Below are 18,449 nucleotides of genomic sequence, written 5' to 3'. Positions count from 1 at the left end.
ATGGGGAGAAAGTGAGGTCTGCAGATGCTGGAGATCAGAGCTGAGAATGTGTTGCTGGAAAAGCGCAGCATTCAGGGAACAGGAGAATCGACGTTTCGGGCATAAGCCCTTCATTCCTGTTCCCTGGATGCTGCCTGACCTGCTGCGCAGCAGGTCAGGCAGCATCCAGGGAACAGGAATGAAGGGCTTATGCCCGAAACGTCGATTCTCCTGTTCCCTGAATGCTGCGCTTTTCCAGCAACACATTTTCACATCAAATAGTATGGCAATTCTAAAGAAATACATATAGCAGAGCTTGAATCAATGATGTTCCAACTTGAATATGTATTTTGTGGCAGAACCAAGTTTGAACAGGAATAGTCATGATGTATTCAAGTTGCTTGTTTTACTAAAATTTATTTACTTAAATCTTTTTTGTAGCTATAGATCAAACACTTGTAAAATGGAAAGTGTCAGAAATCTGGAGGATGAAACATTTCCAAGCTTTCTGTTGCAATCTGAGAGGGGCAATAGCAGCGAAATGCTAGAAAATGTCACTGTCTCATCAAATTTTGGACTGCCTATGGCTGCTTCAACAGTTGCTAAAGATAAATCTGATTCCGGGAAGAGGTGAGCTACATAACTTTGTGCATTTATTTTTTCTTCTATCAGAGAATTCTAATCGAAGAGCTTACAACGCTCCATTAAAAATGCTCATGACATTTCGGAAGATTTGGGAACTTTTGAGTCTTGTCATTGATGAATCTTTGACTATCATTTCACACAAAGTGGATTGCAGCACATTCAAGAAGATGCTTAAGATTTGTAGGAGAGCCATATTTCTTGGTAGAACTTGTCCTGAGGTCAAGGCTGAGGGTACCAAGTATTGAGTTGACACAGTGGCACCTTAGTCTTTTGAGTCAATGCTATGTGAAATAATGCACAGGATGGCAACAGCTTTTTTGGGAATTAAATGCTGCATGTGTGATTCCGATTAACTTAACTTTTTACCTTTTTTGAGATTGTGGAATAGCAGTTTAAGCAAATTTAATTTTTATTTTGTAGACCACCAGATGTTCAATCTTCATACTTGGAAGAAGGAAGGTTTTCTACAGTAGATGCACATCCATCTAATGTTTCGAACTCTGAAACCTGTCAGAAGTTTGCACTTAGTTTTAAAGATGAGTTGTAAGTATTTAGTAATTTTCTGGTTTTGGGAAACATTAACTGTAGAAGATGATGATGTGTTGATGGTAGAGAAACAGTTAGGTTTTTAAGGGCTATCTTAAAATGAGAGTAGAGATGTTTAGTAATGGGATGCCAGAGCTTGGAGCATATTTTAAATGTTTAAAGGATCTGGTGGATTGAAATCTAACATTGCAAGATAGGAGTGATGGAAAGTGGGGAACGTCAGTTGCTGGAAAATTTCCAAATGACATTGAGGGTGTATTAGCAAGCCCTTTAGAAAATCTCTTAATCAAGTAGAGTCAGTAATTTAAAAAAAAAAAAAATTATTATTGAAAGGAACATCAAAAAGTTGTTAGTCCTCTTTTCTTTTTGAGGATATAGCATGCATGGTGAATAAAGGGGACCAAAATAGAGGTGGTGTATTTTGAAAATTCATTCCGTCAATAAGGTGTACATTAACTTATCTTGCGTAGTAACTTTTTAAATTGTTTTGGTAGTTACATGTTAGAATGAATTGACTGACAGGAGATGAATTCAAGATGTTTTGATTATTTTAATTTGGCAAATTTGAATAACTGGAATGCTGGAACCTCAACTACTGCATTTTCTGTTAAAGTTCTGTCTTTTTTTTTTTCTCAACATGCTTAATGACTCATACAGGTATGATTGTCTCCTGCCAACTCTGAGAGAGGCCAATATTTCCCTTATTCTTAAAGGGAAGGTCCCGGAGGTCTGTGTTTCATACAGGCCCATTTCGCTCTTAAATGTGTATTTTAAAATCCTCTCGCGTTAAGGTTGGAGACTGTTACCTTCTATTGTTAGAGGATCAGATGGGCTTCATAAAGGGCCTTAGATCCTCCAATAATGTAAGGAGGCTGCTTAATGTAATTCAAGCATGTCAATATAGGGATTGGTGATTTCTCTAGATACAGAGAAGGCATTTGACAGAGTTGACTGGCCATACTTTTTCTATACTCTGGAGTGGTTTGGCTTGGGTCAAGTCTTTGAGGTGGGTAAAGGTTCTCTACAGTGAACCTCTCACTGTGGTTATCACCAATGGGGTGCGATCCAGCAATTTTAACACTTGCGTTTTAGGGACAGCCAGCAGAGCTGTCCCCTTTCGCTACTTTTTTACATTGGTGATTGAACCTTTGGTGGAGGCCATTCATCGGGATCCCAATATATTGGCTCCAGAAGTGGGGTCAAAATTATCTAAGATTACGTGGATGATATCCTAATCTCTCTTTTTTGTCAAATCCAGCAGTTTCGGTGTCTTGCCTGATACAATGCATCTGGCACCTTTTTTCGGGGTATAAGAGGCTATGCCTATGGGTGGTCTTATGAAGGTGCTAGGTCTTGATGGTGAATATTGATTCCCATTTAAGTGGTCACAGTGGGGTTTGTGCATTTGGGCATATTTATACTGCAGTTCTGGATTTGCTGTTCAAAGTTAATTTTTTTTCAATTAATTCACAAAATTAAACAAGACCTTCAAAGATGGGAGGCATTTCTGGTCCAGTGGTTGGATTGGATAGCGCTTATTAAGATTAATATTCTCTCCCTTTTTTGTTATACCCTATATTGATGCTCCCCCTGATTTTCAATAAGCAAACATTCAGGAGATTGAATGGCTGGCTGGTTTAGCTCTTTTATTTGGCATTGTCAGCATCCCCGTCATTAAATTAGCTAAACTGCAAATGCCTCTCAGACTGGGGGAAGTGGATCTCCCAGACATTAAAAGCTACCAACTAAGCTCACTTCTATCATACGTGAGTGATTTGGGCTTGTGGGAACCCTCCTTTCAATATGATTAGATATCAAAACCTCCCAGACAAAGTGCCCCCTTACTAGCTTGCTGTTTTTGGACAAAATGAGGACAGTTAGGGAATATTGCCATAACCTAATAGTTGAAAATGCGTTGCTGGAAAAGCGCAGCAGGTCAGGCAGCATCCAAGGAGCAGGAGAATCGACATTTCGGGCGATTCTCCTGCTCCTTGGATGCTGCCTGACCTGCGCTTTTCCAGCAACACCTTTTTAAACTCTGATCTCCAGCATCTGCAGTCCTCACTTTGTTCTAGAAGATTATAACCTAATAGTTATCAATACTATTGAAGCATGGAAGGCAATTCAGCAGAGGGAAGGCAATATTGGTAAAATCTTCTCTTACACCTACAATGGGTATGCTGAGTTTTCAACCGGGGATGATAAATTCAGGATTCAAACATTGGGCACTAGGGGTGTGTCTTGCATGGATGATTTACTTGAGGGTGACACAATGATGTTCTTTGATCAGTTAGCACGGAAATAAGAGCTATCTAACAGGGACTTTATTCGCTTTTTTTTCAAGTTAGGGAGTTTATTCGAAAAAGACTAAAATTTGACTAAACCCTACAAATCTGACAGAGGAGGGAGCTCCGTGCTAAGAGTACACTTTCAGTCAGTACTTTATCTCATCATTTGGGGGGTGCCCCCTCAGACAAGTTAGATTGACTCTGCAGGGTGTTGGGGTAGTGAGCTGGGTGTTGAAGTCTCAGGCGTGGGAAGATATTTGGGAAAACACAAAGATCTCAATTTGCAGTAGGACCCATGCTTTACAGCTTGAAGGTTCTCCACAGGGTCCACTTGGCTCTGGACTGTTTGTTAAAATTTAAGCCGGGGTATCTTCAAAATGTCCCAAATGCAAGGTTTGTACTGGCACTTTTATCTATTGTCTCTGGTCCTGTGGTAGGCTTCAAATATACAGTAGTGCTGTGGTGGGTGCAATGGAAAGGATTTTGGCTCTAAGGGTAGAGAAGGACCCGATCTCTCCTCCTCTCAGCTTGCCCGGTGTGTTCCCTGCAGGTGCACATAAGAAGAAAAAAACTTCTCACAAGTATGGTACACCACAAACTGAAAATTTGTTTAAGATTTGGTAGTCCTTTTTTTTGGAATACCTGGACACAGGTATTTGAGGCGGAACTGTGAATGCGTGAACGTTTTGTTTGGCTGAGTTGAGTTATGACTGTCTATTAGTTTGTTGGTTATTATTTATTTAGTTAAATAGTTAGTTAGGTTTTTTATTATTATATTTCCGTCTGGTGGGTTTGGGTTTTTTACTTTTTTTGTTCTTTCTTTGTATTTGTAATATTTGTATTTCAATAAAAACATACTTTTTAAAAAAAATCTATTTTTGCAGGGAGCATGTTGATGACTTCCTTGATGCTCACTGTATTCCTGATGTGATGGAAAAGCTCTTGGATGAATTTGGTTCTTTGCCTTCAAAAGGAAATCTGCAACATGCGTTACCAGGGCAGTATAACAATGGACAAGATAGCAAATTGGAAACGTTTTCTGTTGGCAAGCTGGATGGTATGAATGTGCACGAATTCTGAATATTTCAAAGTTAGCCATCAGATTTTGGTTTGACAAACTAATAAGTGCATACAGTTCTCTTGAAAATAAGTATTGGATTTAAATGATCAAAAAATTAGTTGAAGTTGGCTGTGCCACTGTAATAGTTTTGGATCTGGATTAAATGAGAAATGTATTTTGGTCAATTTCAAATCATTTTTAAAAATGTTGAGATTAAAGTCAGGAAGTAGAGAATAAAAATTGCTTCACCAATGTCTTTATCAAAGGAAATCTGTTGTCATTGTAGGTGATTTTCCCCACCAACACAATTGCCAATATAACTGTTAGTTGAAGTGGCCTGCGAAGTTACCTGTACTAACTAAGGTACAGTTGTACAAAAGTGCTTCAGTAGCTATTGGCATTGTGAAACACTGCTAGACAGGTTGCAAGCACCTAAAGATGATGATTCACTGCTATCTCTTGGAGCAAGTGGAGACAACTGTTGCAAACCATTGTTGCCAGCTGATTCAAAATACTGGTTATTTGTTAAGCATTTTTTTCTTTTAAATGAGCTGCTTCCTTTTTTTTTCGCAGAGAGATCTCCTTTGGATTGTTTGACTGATAATGAGAAAACAAATAAGGTATTTGCAATCAAAAAATTGAATGTTTTGTTCAGCTAAACTTAATTCAAACCGAAGTTGATATGTGTCTTGCAGGTAATAATTTCCAAGTTTGTCTAGGGCCCCACCAATCAGTCATACAGCACAGAAACAGACCCTTCAATCCAAATTGTCCATGCTGACTAGGTTTCCCAAACTAAACTAGTTCCATTTGCCTGTGTTTGGCCCATATCCCTCTGTACCAATCCAAATGTCTTTTAAATGTTGTAACTGTACCTGCATCCAACATTACTTCTGGCAGTTTATTCCACATATGAACCACTCTCTGTGGAAAAAGTTGCTCCCCTCAGCTCCCTTTTAAATCTTTCTCCTCTCTCCTTTCCAAAAAAATTAGTGCCTCTAGTTTTGAACTCTCCTAACTTAGGGAAAATATCTTTTGCTATTCACCTTATCTATGTCCTGCATGATTTTATAAACTTCCTATAATGTCAACCTTTGACATTCCAGTGCAATAACTCTGAAAGAAATAGGAGGGTGGAGCTGATTTTAATGCAGGAGTTCTTTGGGCACTTGAACTTGTTTTGGGGAAACAGGCCTATCAGAAAAGTGCTGCTTACTGTTAACCTTCAGTAGATATAAACCTACACCGCACAATCTTTAATCGTAAGAGTTCATTCATTCCAGGTATTAGTCTCATAAACATTCTCTGAGCTACTTCTAATGCATTTACATGCTTCCTTTAAAATATGATGACCAATACTGTAAGGATACTTTTTGACTCCTGGAGTACAGAGGAGGTTCACCAAGCAGTTGCCTGGAATGGAACAATTGAGTAAAAAGGAGAGACAAGATAGGCTAGGATTGCTCTCTTTAGAGCAGAGAAGGCTGAACAAGTAAGATTGAGGCAATGGTTAAGATGAATAGAGAACAATTATGCCCAATGGTTGAGGGGTCAAATCACAGGAAGACATATCTTTAGGATAAGAGGCAGGAGAGTCAGTGGGGATTTTGGGGAATAAAACTGATTTCACTCAGTGAGTGGTGGGAATCTGGAATGCACTGTCTGAGAAGGTGGTGAGGCCGGACACTTTGGAACCTTTTTTTTTGACAAATATATTTGGGCGAGTACATCAAATGTCATAATAATCAAGGATATGGGACAAGTGCAAGAAATTGTGATTAGCACACCTTTATTGGTGTAGATTCGTTGGACCATTGCCTATGCTGTATGAATGTATGTATTTCTGTGATGTGGTGTCATCAGTGCCCTTTCATAACTAAAGCATAATCTCCTTATTTAAAAACTTGAAGCAAAGCAAATGTGAGAAGTAGTTGATGCCTATTTTAATTAAACCCAAAAGCTTCGATTTGTGATTATAAATAATAGAGATTAGTTTCCACACAGGCATCCTTCTGTGGTTCCAACTCTTTGTTTGTTTTTTAAAAATATCCTAAGACCTCCAAGTTGTTTACTTTACTCTAGTGGTTCTGATGGACTGCTTGCCACCTCTGCTTTAAAAGCTCTCTCCAAAATAAAACTGACAAAATAACCTCAAAGTTACAGTCTTTACAGTATTTAACTGGAGGAAATGATATCTCACGAGTGTAGGTGTCAGACTTTCAAATTGGGAATTTATGTATGGTGACCAGAGATTCAATTAATGTTTCCAAGTGTAACTACCAATAAAGACTTGGGACTGGCTGAACATTGATAGAGAACTTTTTTATTAGTTAAACCGGCTGTACTTGAAGTTGATACAGAACTTGATCAAGAATACTGAGAGAATGGTTATCATGTTTTAGCATTTGTTTTCTCTTATTGTCCTTTTCGTATGTCATTGTTTTATTTCAATTCATCAGATCCTTGCATAGCCTGGATTTTGTATTTCTATGTTGAAAACTAAGAGAAGGACATAATTTTAGTTTCTTTTTATTTTGAGTGGTATTAGGTTGTCTGGAAAGCTGTTTACATTTTGTGATTGCAAATAAAACCACACGAGCAACAGTTCTGCGCTTTAGGGCTAGGAAGAGGGGAAAGTAATGGTCTGTGGCCCATCAACAATGTGTTATATGATACAGCGAGACAAACAGGGAAAAGAAAATGCCGCCTTCAGAAAGTCATAAGATTGATAAGCACAGGTTTCTTTCCAAGGAAGAACCGGGTCAGAGTGAAAAGGCTTGTAAGAATAGTGCAGTTAGCATTCTCCAAAGTAATCAAAGCTCAGGAGCGAGTAAGTTGATAAACATTTTAAAGGGTTTTGAGATGAGACATTAACCAAAAATAGCATTGAGTGAATGCAGAAGTTTGCCAGAAAGGTGAAGTGTGCCTATTATATATAGAACACTAGTGGAAGTTGGATGCAACTTCCATTGAGGTTTTTTGTATTTCTAAATTTTATCGAGGGCAAGAGCTCAGTATCTATTTCTGACACTTATAAGAAAATAGTTGTGTAGTGTAAAATAGTTTTATACACTCTTTGTGTAATAAACTTCATTGATCCTTTGGTAGTACAATGGCAATCTTGTATGGAATATGTTCAATGACTGACCAGCATAGTAAACAAATAGAGTAAGTGTTTTTTTCCCTCACTATGCAGCATTGAAACCCAGCTTTAATCTGACTAGCTGGGTCAATAATAACAGTATACTTGATGAAATGTTAATGGCTTTACGTGCATCTAATTTGGCTATTTGAAACATGGGTTTGCATGGATACCTTCGTTCATTTATCTTATCAATTTTCAATGAGCAAGATAGCCAGCTTGTCAGAGCAAATTGTGCAACATTTCACACTGGTATGTTATCCTGAATTTGTAATAGTTGACCTTTATGTCATTAGGTTGATGGCACAAAGGACCCTGGAACCACCCCTGCTACAAAACAAATGGATGATGATTTGGGAATAAGACGATACAGCGACAGTCTAGCTAGTTTGTTGGAAGATGAAAGGCTGTTGTCACTGGCTAGTTTAGAAGACCAGTCCTCAGGTACAGTGTTAAGTGGTTTCCTGATTTCCTGTGGCAATGTTCATCTTGTACTTAAACTACACTGTAAAAAGTATGGATCATTAACAAAAAAGCACATGAGCCTAGTGTTTACTCCTGCGTTTTTAAGTTTGTCGTGTCCAAAGTAATTTTTGTTCACTGCACCAGGAAGTTTTTTTGACTTTACTTTCATTGTATTTAAATAAATTCCTTTTTTACCTAAAGTAAAATGCTGTGGAATCTTGCAAAAGGCAAGATATCCAATTGGCCTATCAGACATCCAGTACTTGATGAAAAATTTTTGTTTTGTTTAGTCCTATTTACGTAAGTAGCTTTGCAATGATGGTTTTTTTCTCTATGCGTGAATACAGTTCCTGTTTGTTTGAACATATTACCTTAAAATATGGTGGAAGCATTTTGTAGGTCATAATAACTCATTGCATGACTACAAGGCTCTTTCTCATCACTTTGGCTCTTTCGCTAATTATTTTAAATTTAATGACCCCCAAGATAGTGACCCTTTTGTCAATGGTAACAGTTTGACTGTAATTCATCGCAACTATTCATGATTCTTGTTCTGCCTGCTGATTTAAATATTCATGTTTTATAATCTTTCATTACATTAAAGATGCTGTATAAACATAGTTCCAAAAATTAATAATACCTCAATTCTAACAGATGATGATGAGTTTGCTGCTGAAGCATTTGGTGATGAGAGGCTGGAAGCTTATTTCAAACAGTTGGTCCCACCAGGAACACAGAGGGGTCACACTGAAGGACAAGAGCTCCCTGAAGTCCATGCTGCATTTCAAGTAACCAGTAATAATCCAACCAGATGGCACCAGGTAATTTCAAGTCCTGTCAGTGTATTGCACATTTAGTCTCCTAAGGTTTGATTATTACAATACAAATAAAAGGCTAATTTTCATGATGCAGTAAGACCGCACCCTTTTCTATTTAGGCTTCTATGAATCAATAGAAACACTTGCCTCTAAACAACTGTGGTTTTTATCAGCAATCGCATCAGTCTTTACTCTGTCATGCTTCCACACTGGTGTTTTTGACATAGTGACAGTACATCGTTGCACTCTTCAATGTACTGGTTCTGTAAACATTTGGGTGCATACGATGTATTGGTTATGTTGCTAAGTTGCGTTCTGTGCACATAAGGATTCTTAATAATCCAACCTTGCAGCACAATTGCCTGTGTTTAGTCTTTTAAATAGTGAGCTAAAATGTATGGATTTCTAAGTAACTACTTGAGCTTAGCTGTGATAAGATGCATAATCGGTCCTACAATAGCGCATGATCAATCACGTAGCTAAGTGGAATAACTTCTGTATTGCATAGGGTACAACATCTTGAATAGAAATCCCATATGCAATTTGAAACTTTTTTTCACTGCATTAGGGAATGAATTGCTTGGTGCATCTAAGTTTACTGGGCTATCCTTAATGAAATATTGTTTTTAAATACTACTAATGCATTACAGTTAACTAATAAAATCTTGTATTTTGCTTTTGAGATTAAACCTCGTGGGGTATACTATCATGTTGGTGGACTATTGCTAATGCCACAATTGAATTGCATGTACATTTGCACTAGTTAGGATCCTGTACAAGACTGCACATATCTGTTTCAGTCTGATTCTGGAGAATACCTTTTTTGTTTTGGTTTTTTTTGAAAGCAGATGATGTGTGGTATTCAGGAAACTGAAAGTGGGTCTGGGTGGAATACTATTGGGAGCATCAGTGTGGACCCATGGGATTCTATGGTTCTCTCAGAAAGGTAGATCAAACTTAGTGCAATTCTGAGCCCCCAAAGCCTCCAGAACTTATCTTGAGCCCTGACAACAACACTTGGTTCTCTTAATACCTGGAACTAGTTTCTGAGCTCTAATAGCATACAGCAATCTAACTACTCTTGACTTCTCAAATCCCTTCGTCAGAACCAATATTCAGTTTTCTTGCCAGTAGCATTGCTAAAACTAGCACTGCTTAACATGGCCTCTACATCTGAATCTTAAAGTATAGAAAGGTCCTTTGGCCTATTGTATCTGTGCCAGCTATCAAACACCTTTCTGGTATCTTTTTCTTTAAAGTTGAATTCTACAGAATTTCAAGTGATCTATATATTTAAATGTTTTAGTTACTGCCTCTGCCAGCTTTTCAGGCAGTATTGTGACCCACAGGGGTAGCAGTCTATTTATGAAGGTATTGTTATTCCTGGAGTCATGACAAATGTTAGTTTTCTTAAGGTACCTATGGTACTCCAGTTTATCTGACTTTCAGACCAAGATTAATAAAACACTGACCAGAATTCTGTCCTAACGAAGTATAAGTAAAGAGCTATAACCATTGGCATATGAATCTCCTAACTAAAATTAATCTCTCAAACTCCATCTCATGAACAAACAAACAGGGAAAATAGATTATTGATGGAGGTAGAGAAAACTGGGAAATCGGTTCAATGGTTTTTGCTTCATGGCTCCATGATAAGATTCTTTTTCTGGCTCACTGAACCCTAGCTGTTCAGTTGTCTTTCTGTGGAAGTTTCTAATGATTTATAAGAAGTGCATAGTGCCTTTTGTACTGAGGAAATGTCTCTGATTTATGAGTTGAGAAATCACAACTCTCAGCAACTGCTGCACAAAAGGTAGCTGGTTTTCTTCAAAATTTTTAAATTTGATTTGTTTTTACTGCAGAGAATGGCCAACCTTTTGAGAACATCAGCACTGTACACAATTGTCTTTCTCTGTCTCTAACATGATTCCAGTTTCACCCTGCTGACTAAGCAAGCCCTGTACTCCTGATTAACTGCATGTTGCAGTAACTCATAGCCACGAAAGTAGTTCACAATAGATATTTAATTCCTTGCTGTACAATTATGTATCCATCTTGGTGATTCCTGTTTTAAAAAAAAAACATTGTTTCTTCTTTGTAATCTCCCTTTTTTAATGACACAAACAAAAATATCTCCTGCCGCCAAGCCAATTTTGGAATTGGTTTGCCAAATTGCCTTGGATCCCATGGGGTTTTAACTTCTTGGATCTCCCACGAGACCTTGTTAAAAGCCTTACTAAAGTCCCTATAGTCTGCATCTGATGCACTACACTCACCCACACATTTTAGACACCTCTCAAAACTTTGGAAACTATTATGTCTGACATCATCCCCTGATAAAACCATGTCGATTATTTTGATTAATTCGTGCCTCTCTGAGGCAGTTGCTTCTGTCCATCAGAACGTTTTCCCAATAGTCTTTCTAAAGCTAATGTTACACCTACTGGCCTCTAGTTCTCTCGTTTATTTTTACCATCCTTCTTGAATGGTGCCAGGTCAGCTGCACTCCATTCCCTTTTTATCTAAAAGTTGGAAATGAATGTTAGAGACTCCTGAAGTCTCTCTTCTTGCCTCCCACAACAGCCTGTGCTTCATTGCATTTGGGCATGGGGACTTAACCAGTTAAGGACCCAATTTAAACTGCTAATACCTCATACCTCTCAATTATAATTTGTCCAAGTATATTTTCATGCTCTTCCCTGATTCTTATACCTAAACTGTTATGTGAACTATTAATTTTTAAAGATTCAACTTTGCCCCCCACTCTTTGTTTTGCTATCTTCTATATGCTTTTTGATTTTTTTTTAACTTGGCAGTGTATTTTGTTCTGTACTCTCTGTTTGCTGATTTTTGTAAACTCCTGTACTTTGTATGTGCCTTGAGGGCTTCTGGTGTTTTGAGTCCTCAATCTGCAAAAAGCTTTCCTTTATTTTACCTCCTCAGTCCTATACGTCCCTCTGTCTGGAGTTCTCTGGAATCTTTGTCCCACTTTTCTTCTTTTAGAAGAGCATTTGGCCCTCCACTTTCATTATTTCCTTTTTTGAAAGTCTCCCAATACCTGCTCCTTCTCCACTTTTGGCCAGATCCTATTTTCAGTTTTGAAATCAACTTGACCCCAAATCAAACTTTTTTTTTCCCTCTAGTCCATCTTTGACCATTTCCATAACCTACCTTTTTTAAAATCTTGTTCTGTTATGGTCACTATCACTGAAATGCTCTGTCACTGACCTTTTTAATTTGTGTAAAATTAGCACTGCCCCACTACTTGGACTTTCTGCAGGTTGGATACATCGAATATTTCTACTCCCTTTTAAGCCATTCACACTTAATCGATATTGGGAAAGTTAAAATCTTCTACTGTTATTACCCCATTACTTTCACACTTCAGAAATGTGGCTATATATCTGCTCTTCTGTGTCTCCCTGTTTGGGGGTCTATTGTATGTTCCCAACAATTTTGCCCTCAAGTTTTTTTTTGTTGGTAAGTTCTACCTAATGGCCTCAACTGAGGAGCCTGCTAAGACACTATCCTTTCTTTATTGTAGTTATTAATGACACCCTCCCTCTCTCACTTGAAGCGAATATTGAAGAGTCCTGTCGCTCCCTCAACCATCTATCCTGGATTGAAGCAGCACAATAGCTCAGTGGTTAGCACTCTGCCTCACAGCACCGGGAGCCACTGTGTCTGGTGACTGTGCAAACTCCACACAGACGTTCTCTCCATGTCTGCGTGGGTTTCCTCCATGTGCTCCGGTTTCCTCCCCACAGTCCAAGGGTGTGCAGGTTAGGTGAATTGGCCAAACTAAATTGCCCATTGTGTTCAGGGTTGTGTAGATGAGGTTCATTCATCGGGACTAAATGTGTGGGAATGGGTCTGGGTGAGTTATTTTTTGGAGGGTCAGTGTGGACTTGTTGGGCCGAAGGGCCTGTTTCCACGCTGTAGGGATTCTATGATATGTCAGTGTGTTAATCAATACTCTCAATACATTTTCTTATTCTCAAGACTCCCTTTATTTTGACATAACAACAGTTTAGCCAGGAAGGATAATATTTATGTCTTGATTACATATGCTTTGCTCTAAGTTTGCTCGCTGAGCTGAAAGGTTTGTTTTCAGACATTTAGTCACCATACTAGGTAACATGATCAGTGAGTCTCTGGTGAAGCACTGGTGGTATGGCCTGCTTTTCATTTGTGTTTAGGTTTCCCTGGGTTTGTGATTCTACATCCAGAACCTCGACCTGAGCTACAAATCTTCTCAGAACTCTCTAATATGCTTTGCTGCCAGACTAACTTTATTTTTCTTCTACATTTGTCTATGCATCACCCACTCTTGTATGTCTGTTCTATTTCATTTCAGCTGGCAAACAAATTTAAAACCCCACCAACAGCGCAAGTTGACTGAAACGTCCCCCTAAAAACCATAAACTATTGTGATTCAGGGACTGACCTTGTGAATTAGTAACCTCAAGCCCTCCTGCACCAGCTATGCGTTCATCTACTCTACCTGTCTTCCTATGCTGTCTAGCATGTGGCATTGGGAATAATCCAAAGATGACTACCTTTTTTGATTTTAGTTTTCAATCTAAATTCTTGATGTAAAACCACCTCCTTCTGTCTGTCATTAGTGGTATGACCTCTGCAGTCCTCACTTTTTTTTCCCTCTGAATATTATCCCCACCTCATCCTTTTGAATGCCTTGCAACAGTTCAGAAACATCTTGGCCCTGGCCTCAGGGGGACATAGTATTGTGGAGTTACATCAGAAACCCCTGTCTGGGCACTTTGCTATGGAGTGTCCTACAAATATAGCTGTTCCTTTTGTCTAATCTCCCCTTGTGTTGCTGAGTTCTGACCGCATGCTTCAGAGGAACTTTCACTGAGCATTTTTCAATGTAAAACAAAATCTGTACTGGAGTGTGATGCACTCCGGGATTTTCCTGACTCCGTGACCCCCCTTTATTGTGACTAACAGTCACTCACTGCTTCCCGACTACACGTTTTAAATTATAGCACCAAGAGATCTAATCGTGTACTACCAGTATAACACAGCCTTGTGGAAACAATAAGGTGTGAATGCTCCTGAACCTGGAGATGTGGTCGGCCAGACTGCTGGAGTCACTGGTTCGCAGGCTGTGCAACACATTCTGCTTTAACTTGCTCACTTGCTACTAATTAGTTTACTGCTTCATGCTAATGTCACTTTTATAAGTTTGTTCAGGTCTGACCTGTTTCCTGTTGCGATTTAACTGCTGTTGAGATTTCTCTGGGCCTTGCCTTCAGGCTTTTATGGCAAATCTCTGATATCATTCACTCTATTCCTCTCTGTCTGGCTACTATTCAAGTCACCAGTAGCCTGTAGACTAGAAAAACCTTATTCTGATTCCTGTTGAGTTCCACTTCGGTCATGCTATCGTTACCTTTTGGCCATGTTGCTTGGTGTTCCAGTAATGTGTCATTTAGTTCAAAGTCTTCGAACTTTATGGTTTGTGAGTGAAAATTGTGATGATGCTGCTCCTTTTTAACTAGGTTATGTTGTTCTTGGGTTTTTTTTTTGTTCAGAATGCCTTAAAATCTGAGTTCGAAAGGTTTTAGGGCTAGTTTGATTTGATTGTACCTAACAGATACTGCCTTAGCCGAAAGGCTTTCAAATATAAAAAAAAACACCTTTTAAACAATGAAAACAGTGGTTAGTTCTCCCTGCTCTACTTTTCTCTAGTTTGTTTTGGTTTGCAAGCAGTCTTTTTTGGCTGCTAATTCAAGAAACAGTTGCATGGATGGCTTGGTCCCTCTGTCCCCGTAAGACCCGGTATTTAATTTTAGGTTTTGTGTCAAGGGGTGTTTTTGGGGCTATCGCAAGTCTTTGGAACAGCATCGTTAAGTTGGGTTTTGGATAGCTTAAGTTATTGAGTTGGTGTTTCATTCAGTAATCTTGTAAGTAAATTCTGTTTTGTTTAGAACGAAGTAATTTGACCAGCTGCGTCCCTCCTGGAGTATCCCTGTTACACCTGCTTAAAATAACTAGCGAAGTTAGGTTCTGGGCTAATTTCCTCAAATGTTTTGAGTTGATCTGGCCTGGTCCATTACAGAATGAACTATATTGCTGAACGTAATTGTAAAACCATTTTTGGTTTAAAATGATACTTTTGAAGGTTTATTGGTCATGTTCTAGGGTAATTTTCAAATGCCTCCTGTTCGACAAGAAGCTACTGGAATGGATTCAGCACCATCAAGTGGTCCAGATACAGAAGATGAGTTGGAGGCTGCCCAACAGAGTGCTTTGCAAGTACACTTGTCTCGATCAACAAGGCAATTGGTATGTATATTGTACTTATTACAGAGAAGGAAAATTATTTAAGTGTTTGCAAACTTTTTTAAAAAATGTGCAATATCTATGAACTTGTCCAATCTTTTATTACATTGACTTTCACAAGTCAACAGCCACTGAATTTTGTCAATTTATCCACAGGACTTTGATATAACAATACTAGTCCACCCTTTTTTAGATACCCTTTTTTAAAGTCAGATATAGCTTTTGCAAATCTTTTGGGTTCTGTCTGGTGGCTCAGTGGTCAGCACTGCTGCCTCACAGTACCAGGGAGCCAGGTTTGATTTTACCATTGGGTGACTGTGTGAAGTTTATTGTCTTTGCTGTGTCCGTGGGTTTTCTCCCTGGGTGCTCCATTTGTGGGGGGTGAAAATGGCTTTTTTCCACACTGTGTAGGGGTTGTTTGCAATAGTAATCCCATTTTAATGAGGTAACAATTCCATAATATTGTGGTTAGTATATTGAAGTTGATGAAAAATGTAACCAGTATATAGGACAAAGGTGAAAGTTGGCACAATCTCAACTCTGTTCTGGTGTTTATGTTGAAGTGTACAATAATGATCGAAAGACTGACTTTATCTTTACCTGTAGCATAAAAATGAAATGCACTATAGTGAGTTGCATGTGATTTTTGTTGTAGTGTTTCCCTATTTGAGCTATAAGGGGAGAGGCTGAATATGCTGAGACTATTTTCCCTGGAGTGCCAGGCTGAAGGGTGACATTTTTATAAAGGTTTATAAAATCATGAGGGGCATGGATAGGATAAATAGACAAGGTCTTTTCCCTGGTGTGGGGGAGTCCAGAACTAGAGGGTGTAGGTTCAGGGTGAGAGAAGAGAGATATAAAAGAGACCTAAGGGGCACCTTTTTTACGCAGAGGGTGATGCGTGTATGGAATGCGCTGCCAGAGGAAGTGGTGGAGGCTGGTACAATTGCAACATTTAAAAGGCATCTGGATGGGTTTTAGGACTATGCAGAGTTTAGAGGAACAGAGGACTAGATCAGATTAGGATATTTGGTCGGCATGGATGAGTTGGACTGAAGGGATTGTTTCTGTGCTGTACATCTGACTCAAAATCCATTGAATAAATGCCATTGGTTTCTCAACTTTACCAGCAAAGAATTACAGTTCAGGAATAACCTGGTTTTGATCTGAAATCTAGGCTATTTCAGCTCCGCACACGTAAAATGCTACAATTAGCATCATATTACCTGAGTTTCCCAACTGTGAATGTTCTCTAGTACTTAGTGGAATGAGGCATATGTGACACTGAGAACCATCTGGACCCTGGTCTTTGTAAAAGCCTGTTGGTGTTTGTATCTCACTTACTTTCAAGAGAAGATTGTTGAGCAAAGTGCATGAATTATGGCTTAGAAAGGGTGGAAGCTGGGAAGTTGTTTCTGTTAGGCGGTGAGACTAGGACCCATGGGCACAGCCTTAAAATTAGAGGGGGTAAATTTAGAATGGAAATGAGACATTTCTTCAACCAGAGTGGTGGGCCTGTGGAATTCATTGCTACGGAGCGCAGTGGAGGCCGGGACATTGGGTGTCTTCAAGATTGATTGATAATTCCTTGTGAGATCAAGAACTAAAGGGCTATGGGGAGATTGCGGGTAAGTGGAATTGAAACGCCTATCGGCCATGATTAAATGGCGGAGGGGACTTGATGGGCCAAATGGTCTTGTTTCCACTCCTATGTCTTCATGTGAACTTATTTACTTGCCCAGGAAAAACTGAATGCCGTAGCTTTATTTCACGAGTTTGTATATCAACTTTTCCCAAAAGATGTGGGTGTCCCTATGCACTGATTATTGAATGCAAGCATGTGGGTGCTTCAGGCAGTTAGGAAAGCAAATGATATGTTGTAGCAACTAGGAAAAAGTGACAACTGCAGATGCTGGAAATGAGTCGGAAGATATGGCACTGGAAAAGCATGGTATATCAGGCAGTATCCGAGGAGCAACAGTTTTGATGTTTCAGGCATAAGCCCTTCATCAAGAGTATTGGCCCAAATGAAATGTTGGCCTTCAATGCAAAATGGTTTGAGTACAGAAGTAGTGAAGTCTTAATGCACCTGTACAGGACATAGACGAGGCTGTGGTCTCACCAAAGAAAAGGTATAGTTTCTGTAGAGGGAATTGAGCCAATGTTCACCGACTGATTCCTGCGATGGCAGGTTCCTCCTGAAGGTAGTTGTGTCTACTGGGTCTGTATTCACTGGAGTTTACAAGAATGGTAGAAGATCTCATTGAAACATAAAACTGAGAGTATTGTGTCCAGCCCTGTCAAAGATGTTGTTTCTGCTTACCAAACTATCCAGCACAACTGGTTTTGCAATATGTAGTAGATCAGATTCTGGGTAAGGTTGAAACTTTCTTGCTGGAACAGCACAGCAGGTCAGGCAGCATCCAGGGAACAGGAGATTCGACGTTTCGGGCACAGGCCCTTCTTCAGATTCTGGGTAATCCAAGATGGAGGACGGGAAAATGTTCTGGCTGTAACAACTGCTCTTTTGATTTGTTGCTTTTTTTTTTTGAGGTATTTTAAGTGTTGGAGGTGGTTTTTCTCGAATCCCAGGAGCAGCAATTACTGTTTTATATGCTGTTGCATTGTTCTGGAACTTTGGAGGAAAAAAGTAAACAATAGCAGTTTTTTAAAAGGGAGAGGGACAGACAAAGGAAGTGCATGTGAGGTCAGTGCAGGAGAGGGAAAGCAAAAGAAACCCACATCGCTAACTGACAGAATTAACAGTTACTGCCTTTGGTGTCGAATTCATGTATCCCTGGACATTGGAGTGCATCTGGGAAAATAAAAAAAAACAGTGGAAATTAACAACTGATCTTGGAGGAACCTGTCTGGGAGAGGTCACAGCACAGAAGCAGATAAGTGGCTATAAGTAGAACTTAAAATATAAGCTGTAAGTATTAATTTAACTTGGAGCAGTGTTTATTAGAGGAATCAGACAGTTTTCTGCGTCTGGAGACTGAAAGAACCAAAAATGGCCTTTACTAGAGTGTGCGAGTTTAGGGAGAGTTTACGGGTTACTGAGGATTATATCTGCAATAAATTCCGATGGTTGCAAATCCTAACTGGTCGAATGGATTAGTTGGAGAGGCAGTTAGAGGCAATGCGGAATTTACAAGAGCAAGAGGATGGGATAGATGGCAGTTATGGGGCGGGGG

The 18,449-nt window shown here is 39.2% G+C and overlaps 1 protein-coding gene across 6 annotated transcripts in view; it reads left to right on the top strand.

Moving 5' to 3' along the window:
• Positions 1–18,449, top strand: part of cep192 (centrosomal protein 192) — a 193,615-nt gene that overhangs the window by 19,741 nt on the left and 155,425 nt on the right. For all 6 annotated transcript variants that reach the window (XM_043687705.2, XM_043687706.2, XM_043687703.2 and 3 more), the window contains exons 2-8: positions 421–609; positions 1,045–1,167; positions 4,343–4,515; positions 5,092–5,138; positions 7,957–8,104; positions 8,780–8,946; positions 15,112–15,255. In XM_043687705.2, the coding sequence (XP_043543640.2) occupies positions 443–609; positions 1,045–1,167; positions 4,343–4,515; positions 5,092–5,138; positions 7,957–8,104; positions 8,780–8,946; positions 15,112–15,255 (969 nt within the window). In that variant the 5' untranslated portion in view covers positions 421–442. The remainder of the gene's footprint in view (positions 1–420; positions 610–1,044; positions 1,168–4,342; positions 4,516–5,091; positions 5,139–7,956; positions 8,105–8,779; positions 8,947–15,111; positions 15,256–18,449) is intronic.

Source organism: Chiloscyllium plagiosum, unplaced genomic scaffold, assembly GCF_037043375.1.
Source record: "Chiloscyllium plagiosum isolate Xiang-an unplaced genomic scaffold, Cpla_swu_hap1 HiC_scaffold_4, whole genome shotgun sequence".
NCBI classification, from domain to species: domain Eukaryota; kingdom Metazoa; phylum Chordata; class Chondrichthyes; order Orectolobiformes; family Hemiscylliidae; genus Chiloscyllium; species Chiloscyllium plagiosum.
The sequence above is the reverse complement of the archived record's forward strand: the minus strand, read 5'-3'. Positions and strand labels throughout refer to the sequence as shown.